Here is a 17,023-nt window from a genome sequence, read left to right as displayed (position 1 = left end):
TTTTTTAAATTTGTTTTTAATATTTTTCTAAAACATTTAAAATCGACTGTACTAGTTTTTGGTTTGTTTCAAGTTATTTTGTTAGAAAGACCTAAAATTCAGCCTTAGTACGGACTAATCTAAAGCATATGCACACATTTAATATTGTATAGCTTCCTATTAAACAACTGAATGTATTTAATACATTTTATTTTATATTTTAATTTTAATCATGTTAATTAATCATTAATATGCTTGATGGTAATAATCAGAAATTGAAAGGTCATACAATTACATTTAAGCAAAATATTGAAAAAAATTACAACCTACAAAATGTCAACTAAATTTTTGCTTCTCTTTATTTTTCCTCTTTTTTAAATTTGCATTTAATATTTTTTTATAAAATATAAATTTGGGCGCGAGGCAGTGGCGCAGTAGGTAGTGCTGTTGCCTCACAGCAAGAAGGTCGCTGGGTTGCTGGTTCGAACCTCGGCTCAGTTGGCGTTTCTGTGTGGAGTTTGCATGTTCTCCCTGCCTCCCTGCCCTGTCCTCCGGGTGCTCCGGTTTCCCCCACAGTCCAAAGACATGCGGTACAGGTCAATTGGGTAGACTGAATTGTCCGTAGTGTGTGTGGATGTTTTCCAGAGATGGGTTGCAGCTGGAAGGGCATCCGCTGTGTAAAAACTTGCTGGATAAGTTGGTGGTTCATTCCACTGTGGCAACCCCAGATTAATAAAAGGACTAAGCCGACAAGAAAATGAATGAATGAATGATATAAATTTGGGCTAGTTACTAGTTTTTGGACCGTTCTCGTAAGTTATTTTGTTAGATAAGCCTAAGATTATGCTTCAGTACTAACTAATCTAATGTATATGCACTAATATAATATTGTATGGCTTCCTATGAAAATATGAATTTAAAATATAGATTTGTGAGGGGTGTACTTATATATGCTGAGCAATGTGTATAGAGAAATTGAACATATTATAAAAACAATATTTTATAATACCATAGTGTAAAGCATGAAACTAGTATAAATGTTTAATTCTCAATGTTAAGAGTAATCAAATAATGCAGTTGCCATTCTCAAAATCCCAGCACCACATTAAAAACAACACAACGGGACAATTTAAAGCTTTACTTTATTTAGTTTTTGGTAGAAAAACAAACAAACACTTTTCTCTTTTAGAACTCTTCCCCCTCCTCGTCTTCCTCAAACGAATCAATGCCCACTTCTTCGTAGTCCTTCTCCAGAGCTGCCATATCTTCTCGAGCCTCAGAGAATTCGCCTTCCTCCATCCCCTCGCCCACGTACCAGTGCACGAAGGCTCTCTTGGCGTACATCAGGTCGAATTTGTGGTCCAGACGAGCCCAAGCTTCAGCGATGGCAGTGGTGTTGCTCAGCATGCAAACGGCTCTTTGCACCTTAGCCAGATCTCCACCGGGAACCACAGTCGGGGGCTGATAATTGATGCCCACTTTGAATCCAGTGGGACACCAGTCCACGAACTGGATGCTTCTCTTGGTCTTGATGGCGGCGATGGCCACGTTGACGTCTTTCGGCACCACGTCTCCCCTGTAGAGCAAACAGCAAGCCATGTATTTCCCATGCCGTGGGTCGCACTTCACCATCTGGTTGCTGGGCTCGAAGCAGGAGTTGGTGATCTCCGCCACTGAGAGCTGCTCGTGGTAGGCTTTCTCAGCAGAGATCACTGGAGCGTATGTGGCCAGAGGGAAGTGGATGCGAGGGTAGGGCACTAAATTGGTCTGGAACTCCGTCAGGTCGACGTTTAAAGCGCCATCGAAGCGCAGAGAGGCGGTGATGGAGGACACGATCTGACTGATGAGCCGGTTGAGGTTGGTGTAGGACGGGCGCTCGATATCCAGGTTTCTCCTGCAGATGTCATAGATGGCCTCGTTGTCCACCATGAAGGCGCAGTCGGAGTGCTCCAGGGTGGTGTGGGTGGTCAGGATGGAGTTGTACGGCTCCACCACAGCCGTAGACACCTGTGGAGCTGGGTAAATGGCAAACTCAAGCTTGGACTTCTTCCCGAAGTCGACCGAGAGACGCTCCATCAGAAGAGAGGTGAAACCTGAGCCCGTGCCTCCACCGAAACTGTGGAAGACCAGGAAACCTTGCAGTCCTGTGCATTGGTCAGCCTGTGGGGATCAAATGATTTGAAATCATTTTAAAGAGCCACTAAATATTGATTGATAAATCAACAAACTCGTAATCATGTTTAATGTACTTGTTTTATAAATGTGTGTCTACCACATGTTGTTTTTGTTTTTCTAAAATAAAAGTCCTATTATAGGGACAAGTTGGTCTGACATTGCATCGCTGAGTGATGCAAACTCAGCTTGCATCAAAAAGGCTGAATCCAGATATTATTGACAAGTTCTGCAAATTAGATCATTATGGTACATGCAGGGATGGCTGTTAATGAATTGAATAGAATTTTTATTTGACAGATTTTAGACAAGCTATACAAAATACAAGTATCTCATACATTTTAAAATAAAAGCCAGGATAAAACCACAATAAAGCCCTAGGCTTGTTATGTTGGCTTGAGAAAGCCAACATACTGCTATACTACTCTGTCCTTGAAAACAAACGTATCTCCTCCTAGGCCGTTCATGCCACAAGGCCCAAATGTGGTCAAAATGTGCCTTCTACATTCAAGATTGTTGCTATATCTCCTCATGCCTATAAGACTTATTTTTTTTTTAATAAAAAATGTTAAATATTAAATTTATATAATCCGGGCATATAAAAAAATTATACAAGCCCCAAATATGGCCAAAAGCTGTATTTAGATGCGTTAGGTTTTGTTGCTATATCTTTAACGTTTATTAGACTTATAGTTTTCCAAAAAATAATTTTTAAGCATTAGTTTTCTTAAAATATGGCAAGCCATTTTTGACTTAAACTCCATATTTTTTACTGATATGGCAAGCCATCTTTGCATGTATCACTTTCACACTTATTAAGCATTGTATTTTCAAAAAAATACGGCAAGCCATTTTTACATAATGTTCATTCCCTTAGTCCCTTTATTAATCAGGGGTCGCCACAACGGAATGAACCGCCAACTTATCCAGCGTTTGTTTTACACAGCGAATGCCTTTCCAGCCGCAACCCAACACCAGGAATCCATAATGTTCAAGTACAGTTTTTGACAGTCATAAAGACTGTCATAGAAACATCGGGGTTGATTAAGATCACTCATATTGCCAAGAAGCTTTGATGTATGGACGGTGTAGTCCCCATAGTAATAAAACAGTATAACCTAGCAACCATTTAAAAATAGCAATATCTCTACATCAGAACATCGTAGGGACCTGGGCATTGGCTTGTTTGACTTATGCTAGCAAATGGGACTTCCTGTGTACTATGCATGGTAACAATGATAATGGAAGCCAAGTGCTAAAAACGATTAGCTACATGCTATGAATGATTATCTAAATGCAATAACATATGCTAGAAATGCCTACTAAGTATTAGCATTTGATCAAACATGTACACGAGCATTGCCATTTAGCAACTGCTTAGCAACCACCTAACAATGCCATAATTGTTTTAGCAACTGCCTAGCAACCACTTAGCAACAGCCGCTGTGCTTCCTGCCAACTGCCATTCCCAGTCCTAGCGCAGTCACGTTGGCTTTCTCAAGCCAACATCAAAGTTTATCAATAAACTTTAGGTTCTAGTTTCCATTGTGGTCCTCGCTGTTAAATAAAACAATGTCTTCAAAATACAGTTGATGCATAAAAAACTGTACCTCCACATTTTAAAACAGGAACAAAATTATTCACAAATACATTTATTCTTTCATTGATTTCTTTTCTTTTCGGCTTATAGTCCCTCTATTAACCAGGGGTCACGGTAACCCTATTCACAATACAGTTGAAGACTGAATCAAAATCAGAAATTTGGCTAATAATTTTTACCTTAAAATGGTGTTTAAAAAATTTAAAACTACTTTTATTCAAGCCAAAATAAAACAAATAAGACTTTCTCCAGAAGAAAAAATATTATCAGACATACTGTGAAAATTTTCTTGCTCTGTTTAACATAAATTGTGAAATATTTAAAATAGAAAAAAAATTCAAAGGGGGGCTAATAATTCTGACTTCAACTGTATATGCTCTGAGGAGGAATTGAGCGAGTGTTGATGTTTACGTGAACAATATCTTTAATTTGAGGGCTTTTGTAAGCTAATGTAAGTGTTTAGCATTACCAGTTTGCGAATGCGGTCGAGCACAGAGTCAATGATCTCCTTGCCGATGGTGTAGTGCCCGCGGGCGTAGTTATTTGCTGCATCCTCCTTTCCTGAGATGAGCTGCTCGGGGTGAAACAGCTGGCGGTAAGTGCCTGTGCGGACCTCATCTGAAACAATAACAGCACCACATTAAACCAAATCCTGACCAGCGTTGGGTACTAAACCTACACTGTAAAAAAAATTAGATGATCATTTAGTCATGACAACATTTGTTTTTAGTTAATTGTAACTTATTAAGCATGTTCAAACCTAATTTAATGAGTTAAGCAAGCTATTTTAAATAAGTTTAATATAGATGACTCATTTATTCATTAATTTTCCTTCATCTTAGTCCCTTAATTAATCAGGGGCACCACAGTGGAAGGAACTGCCAACTTATCCAGCATATGTTTTACACAGCGGATGCTCTTCCAGCTACAACCCAGTACTTGGAAACATCCATACACGCTCATTCACACACATACACTATGGCCAGTTTAGTTTATTCAATTCCCCTATAGCGCATGTCCAGTCTTTGTGTTGGAACGTGATCAAAATTCAACGTCTGATAGATGTCATAGTGATAACGTCCACACAACATCAAGGTGTAACATTATAGACATCGATATTTGATTGATTTTAACTTAAAAGCAATACGAACAAGGACTTGGCACTAATCTTGGGCTAAATGACGGAAAACCCTTGGATTGTTGTCGTTTGAATGATGACATCGATGACATATATATATATGTAGTTTATATATATGAGCAATATCACACGAGTAGCAGTGCCGATATACAGCCATATCGCACTGCCACTCATGTGATATTGCGTTTATACAACAGTTTGACGGCATAATTGTGTATATAAAAGCAAAATCATACATGGAGAGTCTCAAAAACCCTTTTGTATGAGGAACTACTTTCTTCCGGATTTAAATCATAAGCTGACAGTTAAACAGTTGAGCGTGCATCATTTAATCTTTAGATCTGTAGTGTCTGCTTTTTGCTGGCTGTATGTGGGCGGAGTAATACACAAAGGGTAAAGAGGCTGTAGGAGTTCTGATATTGGAGAATATCGCACGGCTATAAGCCAATCAGATTTGAGAACCAGACAGAACTGTTGTATATATATATATATATATATATATATATATATATATATATATATATATATATATTGGGTTGATTATAGGTTGATTTTACGTTGGACGTTGGACATTGATGTCGGCCTGACGTTGGGTTCTGATGTCAACAGGATTTACATTTCCAAACAAAATCCAACATTCCCACGACATTGGGGTACAACGTCAATATGAAGTCATGTTGATGGCCTGCGCCTGCAGGGGTAGCTGTATTGTAGCAGGTGCCAGCTTCTTTCTGTTATGCAATATGTCACTCGGGACTGCACTAATTTTACTCTGTGCTGCATTGCTCATGTAGTCTAATAGTAAACTGACTAATGCATGTGCTCTTGTTGCCTTAAATAAAACCCCATGTTGATTTACCAATGACTGTCGGCTCCAGGTCTACAAATATTGCCCGGGGTACATATTTGCCAGCTCCTGTCTCACTGAAGAAGGTGGTGAAGGAGTCGTCATGTCCTCCCACTGGTTTTTGGCTGGGCATCTGCCCGTCCGGCTGGATGCCGTGCTCCAGACAGTAGAGCTCCCAGCAGGTGTTGCCCATCTGGACGCCAGCCTGCCCCACATGCACAGAGATACACTCACGCTGAAAAGAGAAGAAGGGTTACATTAGTGAATGAGGGATGATGCTCAGTACTGCTTTATGGGACATTTGGCAGTTAAAGTCAATGTGAAAATTATAATCGCTAAATTAATACCCAAGCAAAGAATTCTGGCCCAGATTTGGCATAAAGCTGGTACAGCAGGCCTTCATCGGGCACTGTGGGCCAAACATGGGCCAGGTTTGGCAGAGGTGGCGTCATCTTTCAGGTGGCATAAAAGACTTAGGCCAGATGTCAAATGTAGAATTTGGCCCAGAGGTTAAAAATTGGTATGTGGGCCTTAAGTTTGGCCTATTTTGACCCACATTTGAAAAACATTTAAATTATTTTTGAGTTAAGAAAAAAATTCTACCAATCAGGTCGCTTCGAGAAAAATAAAGCTAATAAAGCGCAATACTTCATGGGATTATCAATTTCATTGCAGTTGGGACACACCAACATATCTGGCCCAGTTCAGTCTCAGTTATAGGTTATTAGCTTCGCTGAGACTTGACCCAGATATGGTCCATGTTTGGCCCTTGTCTGGAAGCCAGACCAATCATGCCATTCACCGCAGCATGTGGGCCAAGCAAAGCTGATTGTGTGGGCCAGAGCTGGGCCACACACGCTATGTGGGTATATCTGCTTATATACTTTCTTAACACACACATTTTTAGTAGTCCTGTGCAAAAGTTAATCGTGATCAATGGTTTTTAAAAATAAATTTTGTTTTACTTAATTTATGTACGTATGTTTATTATGTATATATATAAATATACACATTTATGCATATATTTGTGAAAATTTTTATTTGTATTTAGTTATAAAACATATTCAATACAAATTATATATGAGTCCATGTAACGAAATTGGTTTGTTTAGTTTTGTTTCTATAAATGTGTATCACATATACATAATAAATAATAAATGTTATATATATACACACACACAAACACACACATAAATTTTGTCAAAACAAATGTTTATTTAATCAATCTAGATTAATCTTTGCCCAGCATTAATTTTTAGTCTTTTCAGTTTGTTTATTAAGTTTGACAAAGTAATAATATCAACATAACATCATCATCAACATAATCATGATAATATATTTATTTCAGTAACCAATATCACAAACTCAGAGTGTGTTTAATTTAGAAATCTTAGAAATCAGATTTAGAAATCAAAAAATGAAACAAAAATCACAGAAAAAAAGTGATTTTTATTATATTAAAATCATTATGCTATAATCATTATATATATATATATATATATATATATATATATATATATATATATATATATATATATATATATATATATATATATATATATATATATATAATAGACAAAAACAATAGGTATGCAACAAAATTATTAAAAGGTGAACATAATAATAATAATAATAATAATAATAATAATAAAAATAATAATAATAATAATGATAATAATGATAATAATAATATTATAATAATAATGTAAGTATCACAGCAAGTAGGTCACTGGTTTGAGTCATAAACTAAATTGGTCGTAGTGTATGAGTGTGTATGTAGGTTTCCTAATACTTGGTTGCAGCTGGAAGGGCATCCACTGTGTAAAACATATGCTAGATAAGTTGGCGGTTCATTCCGCTGTGGCGATCCCAGATTAATAAAGAGACTAGCCTAAGCCGAAGAAAAATGTATCCATGAATGTATGTATGTATTGCATTTTCCTACGGACTATGTTCCAAATAAATACCAAAGCTAACATTCAATCTGTTTACTTTCTTAATTTATTGGTACTTTCTTAAGGCCCAAAATGTAAACAAACTGATTTATTTAATACAATAAATTAAATGCTTGCATTTCTGATAAATTTAAAGATTCTATTTCTTTTCAAAGAAAACAGGTCATGCGTCAATTTACTTTTCAATGGGTATTAATTATATATTATGCTACACATCTATCCAATAAGAAGCCCACACTCTTGAGTGTTTTCCAACTAAATAATAATAATAATAATAATAATTTTTATTTATATAGCGCCTTTCCAGAGCTCAAGGACACTTTACAAGGAATGCAACAAAAAGATAAACAAACATACATGAGGTCAAATATAACAAACATGAATAACACAATCAAAACCTAAGAGACATATGAGCAGGATAGTGGTGGATCAGATTAAGTGGTCAGTTTGGTAGATCAGATGCAAAGCATTCAGAAAATAAGTGAGTCTTAAGTAAGGATTTGAATTCAGAGATATTATTAGCAGAGCGAAGTGAGTGTGGTAGAGAGTTCCAGAGTTTGGGTGCAATAACACTAAATGATCTGCCCCCCATAGAATATGTAATAACATCTGTATAAAATTTTAGTTTCGCCCACCAGGGGGCAGAAGAAAACACAAAACGTCCCTTTATTATTATTATTATTAGCGTGAGGGTGGTCTCAGTGTATGCCATTCACAGATGACTGACATCTGCAGCTGACAGGACAGAAAAAGGTGCTTATCAGATCCCTCATAAAGCCACCAAACATGTTTGTCATCGTGGGTCTGCTCCTATCTACATAACAACCCTGAGATAACAACGTCCGAACTGTCCTTGAATGCATATTGTGGCGTGTTAAAGTTAAACACCTCTGTTTGTTTGTAAAGGGAGTTTCCTGAAAGACTCGACCTGTGAGCCGTTTACGATGTGACACTAGAAACATATGGCAGACAGACCTACTAACCCTCACAGCCGTTATTTTCTCCTCACACATACACACTAAAACCTTCCACAAACAAGAGTGAAGCAGCAAGATGAGGCTTGAGGTGTCGACAACAGCCCTGACAGGTTTATATCAGAGCTGCGCCCTAACGAGGAATTCATAGTATGTGTCCTAAAGAAAGTTGAAGATCAATGAATGGAAAAACTGATAATGAGTATGAGGAGCTAACATGGAAGATGCTGTTACTTGTAACCTTTATACACTATAGGCCTATATGGTTTAAATTAGCGATTAGCATGGACGTATTTGATCAAAACTAACTATAAATATATTTCCTGGCAGATAGACAATATCATAAGACGTTAATATTAGGTTAGACTTAGGTTGCCAGCGTCTAAGGACAATGTAATTTTTACATCCAATAAAGTCGTGAAATTATGTTAATATTTGGTTGATTTTAGGTTGTATTGGAAAGTGACCAAAATCCAATGTCAAGCCAACATCTTAAACCAACGTCCTATTGGCATCAAAAACTGACATTTATTCTTTAGGTGTGGCAACCAAATCTAATGTCTGATAGATGTCATAGTGGTAATGTCCACACAACGTCAAGTATTAGATGTTGATATTTGTTCCCACATAGCTAAATTTCTTCGGCCCAGCTCTGGACCAGACACTCAACTTTTGCTTGCACCATATCCTGCAGCGAATTACGGTACATGACTGGACCAAGTCTGGCTTCCATACAAGAGCCAAACATGGACCATATCTGGGCCTAGTCTCAGCCAAGTTAATAACCCATAACTCAGCCATAAACTGGGCCAGATATGGCCCATGTTTAGCCACTGTCTGGAAGCCAGATTTAGTGTGTCATGACTGCAAATAAAATTGATAAACCTATGAAGCATTGCGCTTTAGGTGCGTTATAATAGTAATGTTAGTAATAGTTAATAATAATATAATTTGTAAAATAATAATTTGGTTAATAAATAATATGTAATGTAGGTTCAATTCCAACCAAAGCTCATTATGAAATCGTAGCCCCGCGGACGTTTCTGGAGGCCGTGCTTTACGTGGCCGGAGGGTGCATTTTATTTTTTTAAGCGAACGCTATGGTGCGGTGTGACGCCGCTCCTCTTCGCCGGCTGACAGCTCACCTCCGTGTGGAGGGCTTTTCCGCCACAATCAGTTAGCTCGTTGTGTACGTCGGTGGAGTGGAGATCCAGAGTGGAGCCGATGGCGACGACTGGGTTTGAGTCCAGGGAAGAGCGGTTCCAGAACTTAGGTAAGACAAAAACAGAATCTAAAAAATAAAGTGAACGAGTTTCTAACAGCGCGAAAATGTGGTGCAATCCGAAAATGCGATCAAAATCAGACAAGGGCTTTTCTTTTTCAGGTCAATCGGTTAAACTGGTTGGGTTTAGGGAGGGAGGAGGAGGGTGGGTCAGCTGATTGGCCGATCGCCCAGTCAATCATTCAGTCAGTCGGCTTCTGGCGGCTTCATAAAATAATTTATAAAAACAATGAAAAAAACATTAGTTTAAAAATATTGAACGACATTATGATATGACGTACTTCCGGAAACTTTCTCTGTTTATGCGTCTGATTTTAGTGTGGGTTTCTTTTGACCGCGCCCTGTCGTTTTAAAAAATATCACAACGGTGAACACGGCAAGTATAAAAGCCTCAGCTGTTTCGCGAGGTGCGCGCACAGTCAGCGGAGGTGCGCCATGCGGCGCCAGGCATGAGTATAATTCGCCCTTTACGCGAGAACAGCGCAGGTGCGAACGGCGCTCGTGGGAGGCGTTCGAGATACGAAAAAGCGCGCACAACGGATCGCGGATTCACGAAAACAAAAACTGCATACGGGACATATTTCGCTGTCTCCAGAAACGTCAGTTATTAGAAATGAGTTATTAAAACTATTATGTTTAGAAATGTGTTGAAAAAAAATCTTCTTTCCTTTAAGCAGAAATTGGGGGGAAATATACAAGGGAGCTAATAATTCAGGAGGGCTAATAATTCTGACTTTAACTTTACATATAGTGTGTTGCACAATCAAAATCGAGGCCAATGTTTCACTACCAGGGAATGCTAGGACTGCTAATATGCAAATTGTTTGGTTAAAAGTATCTGCCAAATGCTTAAATGTAGGTGTTGCCATTATGCAGTCAAAACAACAATGCAAAAATAAAAGTCACGTGGGTCTGCAATAAAAGTGCTCTGTAATGATTCAGCCCTTAAATCTGTGCCTGTGCTCCAGAGAGATGGCCTACTTCAGCCCGAGAAGAAATATCCAAACTCTGCTTCTCCTCTGTGGGCTTGACTCTTCCTCTGGATTCGTTCTCCTGGGGTTGGGACTCTATTTTTACCCCCTGTCCCTCTCTGTCTATTGGTGTGTCAGTGGGGAGGGGAACGGGACATTACACAGGCACATGGGACTGCCTAGTTTGGGCATGGCAGCCAGGTTAGAAGTTATTTATGGGTCGTTACAAGTCATCTTTCCCCACTAGCTATTCAAACCCTCCTCCACCAACCCATGAACACTTTCTGCTCATCTCTTGACCTCACGGTTAGCTGATACCTTGTTCTGCTGCATTTTTTTACTTGCACAAATTATGCTGCCTTGTAAATTTCACAGAATAGATGCAAATTATAAAGTATGTCCTGAGGAAATCAAAATCAGAGCTTAAAAATGTATGTAATCCTCTTAAAAACGCTATTAAAAAAGCTATTTGGGTGTTGTTTTTACGAGTTGCAGTAGGTGAAACTATATTAGCACAACATTACAGATGAATCACATTTGCCACTTGCTGTTTATGCTATTCCACTGTTTTTAAAGGCACAATATGTAAGACTTTTTCATTAAAATATGAAAAATCATATCCTAAATTATTGATTTTGCAGAGTTATGCACTTATATTATGCGAAATCTTTCAATGAATGTTCAAATCCAGAGAAATAAGCGATTTTAACTAGTGACATGGGCCTGTGCTAACACGCCAACCTGATTTGACCAAGTTGGACATTGTTCCTGGATTAACATCTATGTTGATCCTGGAGCAACATTCCAATCAGCCAATCAGTATTAAGGGATATGTTTACACTGTATGTTAAGTTTAGGCTTACGATTAGGTTTATGCACTTCTACATTGTGGATTGTTATCCAACTATTATTCCCCTCTCTTTTTGGGAAGAGTTTACAGTTATGGTTGGGTTTAGGGGTAGGGAATAGGTGTGGAGAGATGTTAATCCAGGATCACATCATTCTTGGAAAAATCGTTATGTGCTGTCCTATGTAGTCATCTCGATGTTTGGTTTTGTAGAAAAGGATAAAGATGATTTAAATTCGGCTTGAACCTGAAGTTATAATAATAATAATAATAATAATTCATTTTATTTATAAATGGCGCCTTTCTGAACACCCAAGTTCGCCTTACAGTAAGCATCATCAGACATGCTAAACAACTTAAACATTACTAAAAACAATCAATGACCAAACAAGTTAAAACGCAATAGCGAATATAAAAGAACATAATAAAAACATGATAAAAAAATTGTTAAGTAAAAGCCTGCTTAAAAAGATGGGTCTTTAGACGTGATTTAAAATTGTGAAGACTATCACTGCTCCTAAGATCTACTGGAAGTGAGTTCCATAGCCTAGGAGCCATAGAGCTAAAAGATCTGTCTCCCATTTTGCTCAGTCGAGTGCGAGGTGGTGCCAGAGTGAAGTTGTTAGCTGACCTAAGGGTACGAGAAGGGGTGTAGATATGGAGAAGGTCAGTGAGATATTGAGGAGCGAGATTATGAAGTGCCTTGAAAGTTAGAAGTAATATTTTAAAATCAATTCGATATTTTACTGGAAGCCAATGAAGCTGATAGAGGAGTGGTTTGACGTGCTCGTGAGATGGGGTCCTAGATATGACACGAGCTGCATGGTTCTGAACCAGTTGGAGTTTATGGAGAAGTTTGGAAGTAAGTCCAGAAAGAAGTGCATTACAGTAGTCAAGACGTGAAGTAACTAATGCGTGGATGAGAATGGCTGTGTTATTAGTTGTGAGAGAAGGGCGGAGACGAGTGATATTACGCAGGTGGAAATATGCAGTACGTGTAATATTATTAATGTGACCTTCAAATAAGTTGCTGAGACTCTTATTTCAGTATGTTGATGTACTTCCAATAGAAACTGAATATTGAGTAGGGGGCGGGGCTTTCTTTTGCGCATCATTCCCTCATAACAAATTAAAGGCTGATTTATACTTCAGTGTCAAGTGCATGCTTATACTCCGGCGCAGTCTTCGCTGAGTCGCATAGCCTTCGCTGTGGCTGATGCACAACTCTCAAAAAATTTAACTATACAACGATGCATAGAGCAAAGTCTGTGATTGTTCAACTTTTTAGCTGTGACGTGAGTGTGTGAAGTGTTGAGAGCCGCGAGCCTGATGGAGTGAGTGTGTTAGTGTCAAGTCCAGTGAAGGAGCTCCAGATGGAAAGTTTTAATTTGTGTTTCCGCCTCAGAATGAGTGAGTTTTATTTACTTGTACATTTAGGTAGCGTTAAAAAACCTGTGAGGAAACTCGACGTAGAGGAACATAAAACTTACGGCCGGCTAGCCTTTCGGAAGTGTTATTGCAGAGCAACACATACAGCGTGCAGAAGTATAAATGCACAGCTACGCACAAGGCAGGCACCATGGGTTACACCGATTACTCGATGCAGAAGTATAAACCAGCCTTAACAGTTAGAGGCTCTTGTTTAAAAAAATATATAACGTCAACAGAAGGACCGCCACTCAGAGAAGCAAATGGTCAGTCATTTACTGTAGATTACCAAAACAAACTTTTTTTCAATGGATTAACTTGCACAAATATATATTTTCACCTTAAAAATAACAACATGAGCTAGCAAAATAAACATTGTCAATTTCATTTTCACACTTACTTTAATATCTTGTGTATTTTATTAGACTGCACAATGCAGCATTATAACAGAAGTCTACATTGTATTTTGTATTATAAAACAGCTCTGCTTCTTCCCACATAATCACGAGCCAAAAAACTGGAAGCATTGGACTATAGCATAATAAAAGCTTTGCTGCTTGTACCACATCCTCTCATTAAAAGTTGATTCAGCACTTTCATTTCACTTTTTAGGGGCTGTACACATCGAAGGCACTTATTGCAGTGAGAGGCACATCTTTCTAATGGTTTGTTAACAGCCTCACGTTTTTGCCATTGCATGCTGTGTGCTTGCAGTTGAAAAAAAGTCAACTCTGATCGGAAAAGGCGTGTTACGTCAGTCGCGTCTTTTTCATTCTCCAATCAAATAAAAGCAGAGATGGGGTTTTTGTTGAGGTGACAGCAGTGTTTGTGTTGTCAAGATGACAACAGAGAGATTAGTGGTTGCTGTTTCAAGTTATCAAAATCTGTATTACTTTACAAATCCTAAATATCACAATATTATTAAATATTACAATTATAACAACATCAACAACAACACTTGCGCACAATACGCAGCTGATTCAGTCATTGCCTAGTGACATAAAAAATTGCACTGCGCTTCTTTTTCTCGTCAACAAAAAAGGCAGTGTGCTGTGCCTCGAGTTTTCAGAACAGAAAAGCGTGTTTGGTGTGAACGGCCCCTTATGCTTCAACTTGATAATTCTAAAATACTTTAGCTCATCCCTCAATATGATTCTAGTGGAGTCATGTAGGATGAAATCAAGACCAAAACTCCCATGATTCCACACCATCATCATCAAACTACACCAAAGACTCTAGAATACAAAAGACATGTCACTTTTTTGAATAGGGAAAAGTGTAATTGTCAATATGGTAAGGCCCTGCCTACTAGTACAGGAGCCAATCATTGATTGCTATGGACTGATGATAATTTGGGGGAGGGGCTCAGACCAGACTTGAGTTTCTGCAGATTTTGTGTGATTTGGATTTTTAGAAATGAATCTAAGGACACAGTTGTTTAATTTTATTGGTGATTCCTAATATTTAATTCATTTATAAGCTTGACAAAGCAGTTTTGGAAAATTCGATGTTTCTCCTTTCAGACAGAATGCCTGAGCACACTGACCGAGAGGCGTTTCAAATATGCCGCTGAGTGATATTACTTGCCTAACGCCCCATTCACACGGGGCATCAGCTTCAACGCTTCCCATTCACTTTGAATGGGTGACGTCAGGCGTTGCCGAAGAGCATTGTGCTCGCAGCAGAAGTTGGGACTTGCTCAACTTTTCAAGCACCGATGAAAACGTCAGCCATTCAGATCGCTGTCTGCAAATTCACCAGCTTATAGACAGTGGCCTATTACTGATTAATTTTATTGGCTGACACTGCTATGACGATCGCGTCAGCCCCAACTTCAGACATGCCCTCTATCAAGCGCTGACGCCAAGCCTCGTGTGAATGGGGCGTTAAAGGAACTTTGACTACGCCAATGTTATTTACAAACATGCTGCTTTTAGTGGCAGAAAATTCCATACTGTGCCTTTTTATGTAATGTTCAAAGTAGTTTCTATACAGAAATGTGTTAGGGGAAACCTGTTTGGAGACAATCATAATTTTTTTGCCATCTCATTAGGTGCCGCCAGTGACAGAATCACACATGAGACAGCATTTGCAACCTTTACTCTTTACTATATCTGAAACAGAAAGTACTAAAAACAGGACTTGATTGAGTAGATCAGTCAGATTTGAATGAAATGAAACAACGCCCAAGTAACTGCTTGCCTTTCTTAACATAACAGCTTTCTTTGCAAAGGCGTTGTCATTGGAAAAGGAAAATCATGTGTGAACTTATTTCAGTTCATGAATGATTATGCAGGAAAAAAAAACTAACTTAAGAATAAAGTTCTTGGATAGATCATTAAAACTGAAGTTAGTTGTGGTATTTACTTTTGTTATAAAATTGACTTAAAGAGAGTATTTATTAAATTATTTTTAAAGTGCACAAGGTCACTAATTCATTCACATGGGTCTGTTTTTTTATGGAAAATATATTCGGACCATAAAAATATAAAAGAACCATAGAAATATAATAGATTGAACTTTATTCTGTCTAATGATTGCAAAATAAGCAAATAATTGACAAGGAAACCAAGGTGATATGACAGTCTGTTAATCGTTAACTCGTGGCAACTGACCTGGCCACATGCATTTGTAAAGGAAATAATATATACATATTTTTGATGGGATATTAGGCAAAAGTATTAAAGTTTTAGTTGAAAAAGTCACTAATATAATTTAAGAAATCTTAAAGAATATTTCTCAAGGTTTTGGCGGCATCCAAAGCCCCCAAAAGACAAACACAATGGCCTCAAGAGGGTGATTTGGGACTTTTAAGTATGTGAAATCCATTTGTCCCTTGAGAAATGCACAAACAAACTCCTAAACATGTGGTTCTAATATATATTCCATTCAAAAAACAGACCCACAATACATCCTTTGGGTGACTTGTTGGCTATGAAATTAGTTTTACAATGTAGGTGTATTCTCAAACCCACACAATGTTCCACTTATTTAACCAAAGCTTGAGCTATCCACACACGTCCAGGCCCTTTAGATGATGTGCAGTTACAGCAGAAAAACAATTATTTTTACATTCAAGCTCATCAGCACAAGCTCATCAGGACACACACTCACTAAAAAAGAGGCCAAAAGCCACATCAGCGCTCAGTAAAATCCCTAACACACCCATAACCACACTGCTTGAGGCATAAACCTTTCAGCAGTTTCCATACTAGTGGAAATACGGTGGTGAAGTGTGCTCAGAACTAGCTATAAAAATATTATGGCATATAAAACAGTCAGCATTTAAAGAGACACAGACTGAATTTAGCTATATATAAACATATATTTTTAAATAACATGCTTAATAAAATTCCAAATGCATGTATGATAACTTCAGTCAAGCAGTTGTTTAAATCTTTAAACATAGTATTTTGTAAATACTCAATTGACAAAAGTGCGTAGTGTGACGTAATACCCGCATGATTGCTCAATATGTTGACTTGCATGCAAAAAAACTGTTCAATGTGTGTTTAAATATTAAAGTAATGCTCTACTTACCATTTTGCTTTGGAGTTGGATTTGTTTTTTGCCGGGAAGGTATTAAGAAGAGTTCGTGCCCTCTCACTGCGTACCTGTTATGTGGTATGAGTGAGACAGTCTGACAGACTCGCTGACAGCAGCTTGACTTTATACCTACAGCAGCAGCTCAGAGGAGGAGCAACACACTCACTGCAGCACTCACAGCCCACGCTTATGGAGGACAGTATATTTAGACACGTGATGAATAATGACCACGCAAAACTACGGAAGCGTAGAGCTGCCACCTAGGTAAAAAAAAAAATCTGAGC

General features: G+C 38.2%; 1 protein-coding gene and 1 long non-coding RNA gene across 2 annotated transcripts; one reads left to right on the top strand and one right to left on the bottom strand.

The window, feature by feature from the left end:
* The first annotated feature begins 6 nt into the window (after nt 1-6).
* Nucleotides 7-1,809, top strand: LOC147846658 (uncharacterized). Its single transcript, XR_015476129.1, has 2 exons — nt 7-490; nt 589-1,809. It is a non-coding gene; the product is annotated as an uncharacterized LOC147846658 (long non-coding RNA).
* On the bottom strand, nt 1,104-16,933 carry tuba8l2 (tubulin, alpha 8 like 2). The gene is given in 4 exon segments (NM_200691.1): nt 1,104-2,139; nt 4,221-4,369; nt 5,749-5,971; nt 16,734-16,933. Coding segments are annotated over 4 exon segments (1,350 nt in total). The 5' UTR covers nt 16,737-16,933; the 3' UTR covers nt 1,104-1,164.
* Between the last annotated feature and the right edge of the window lie 90 nt (nt 16,934-17,023).

Source organism: Danio rerio, chromosome 1, assembly GCF_052040795.2.
Source record: "Danio rerio strain M-AB ecotype USA chromosome 1, GRCz13ab, whole genome shotgun sequence".
NCBI classification, from domain to species: domain Eukaryota; kingdom Metazoa; phylum Chordata; class Actinopteri; order Cypriniformes; family Danionidae; genus Danio; species Danio rerio.
The sequence above is the reverse complement of the archived record's forward strand: the minus strand, read 5'-3'. Positions and strand labels throughout refer to the sequence as shown.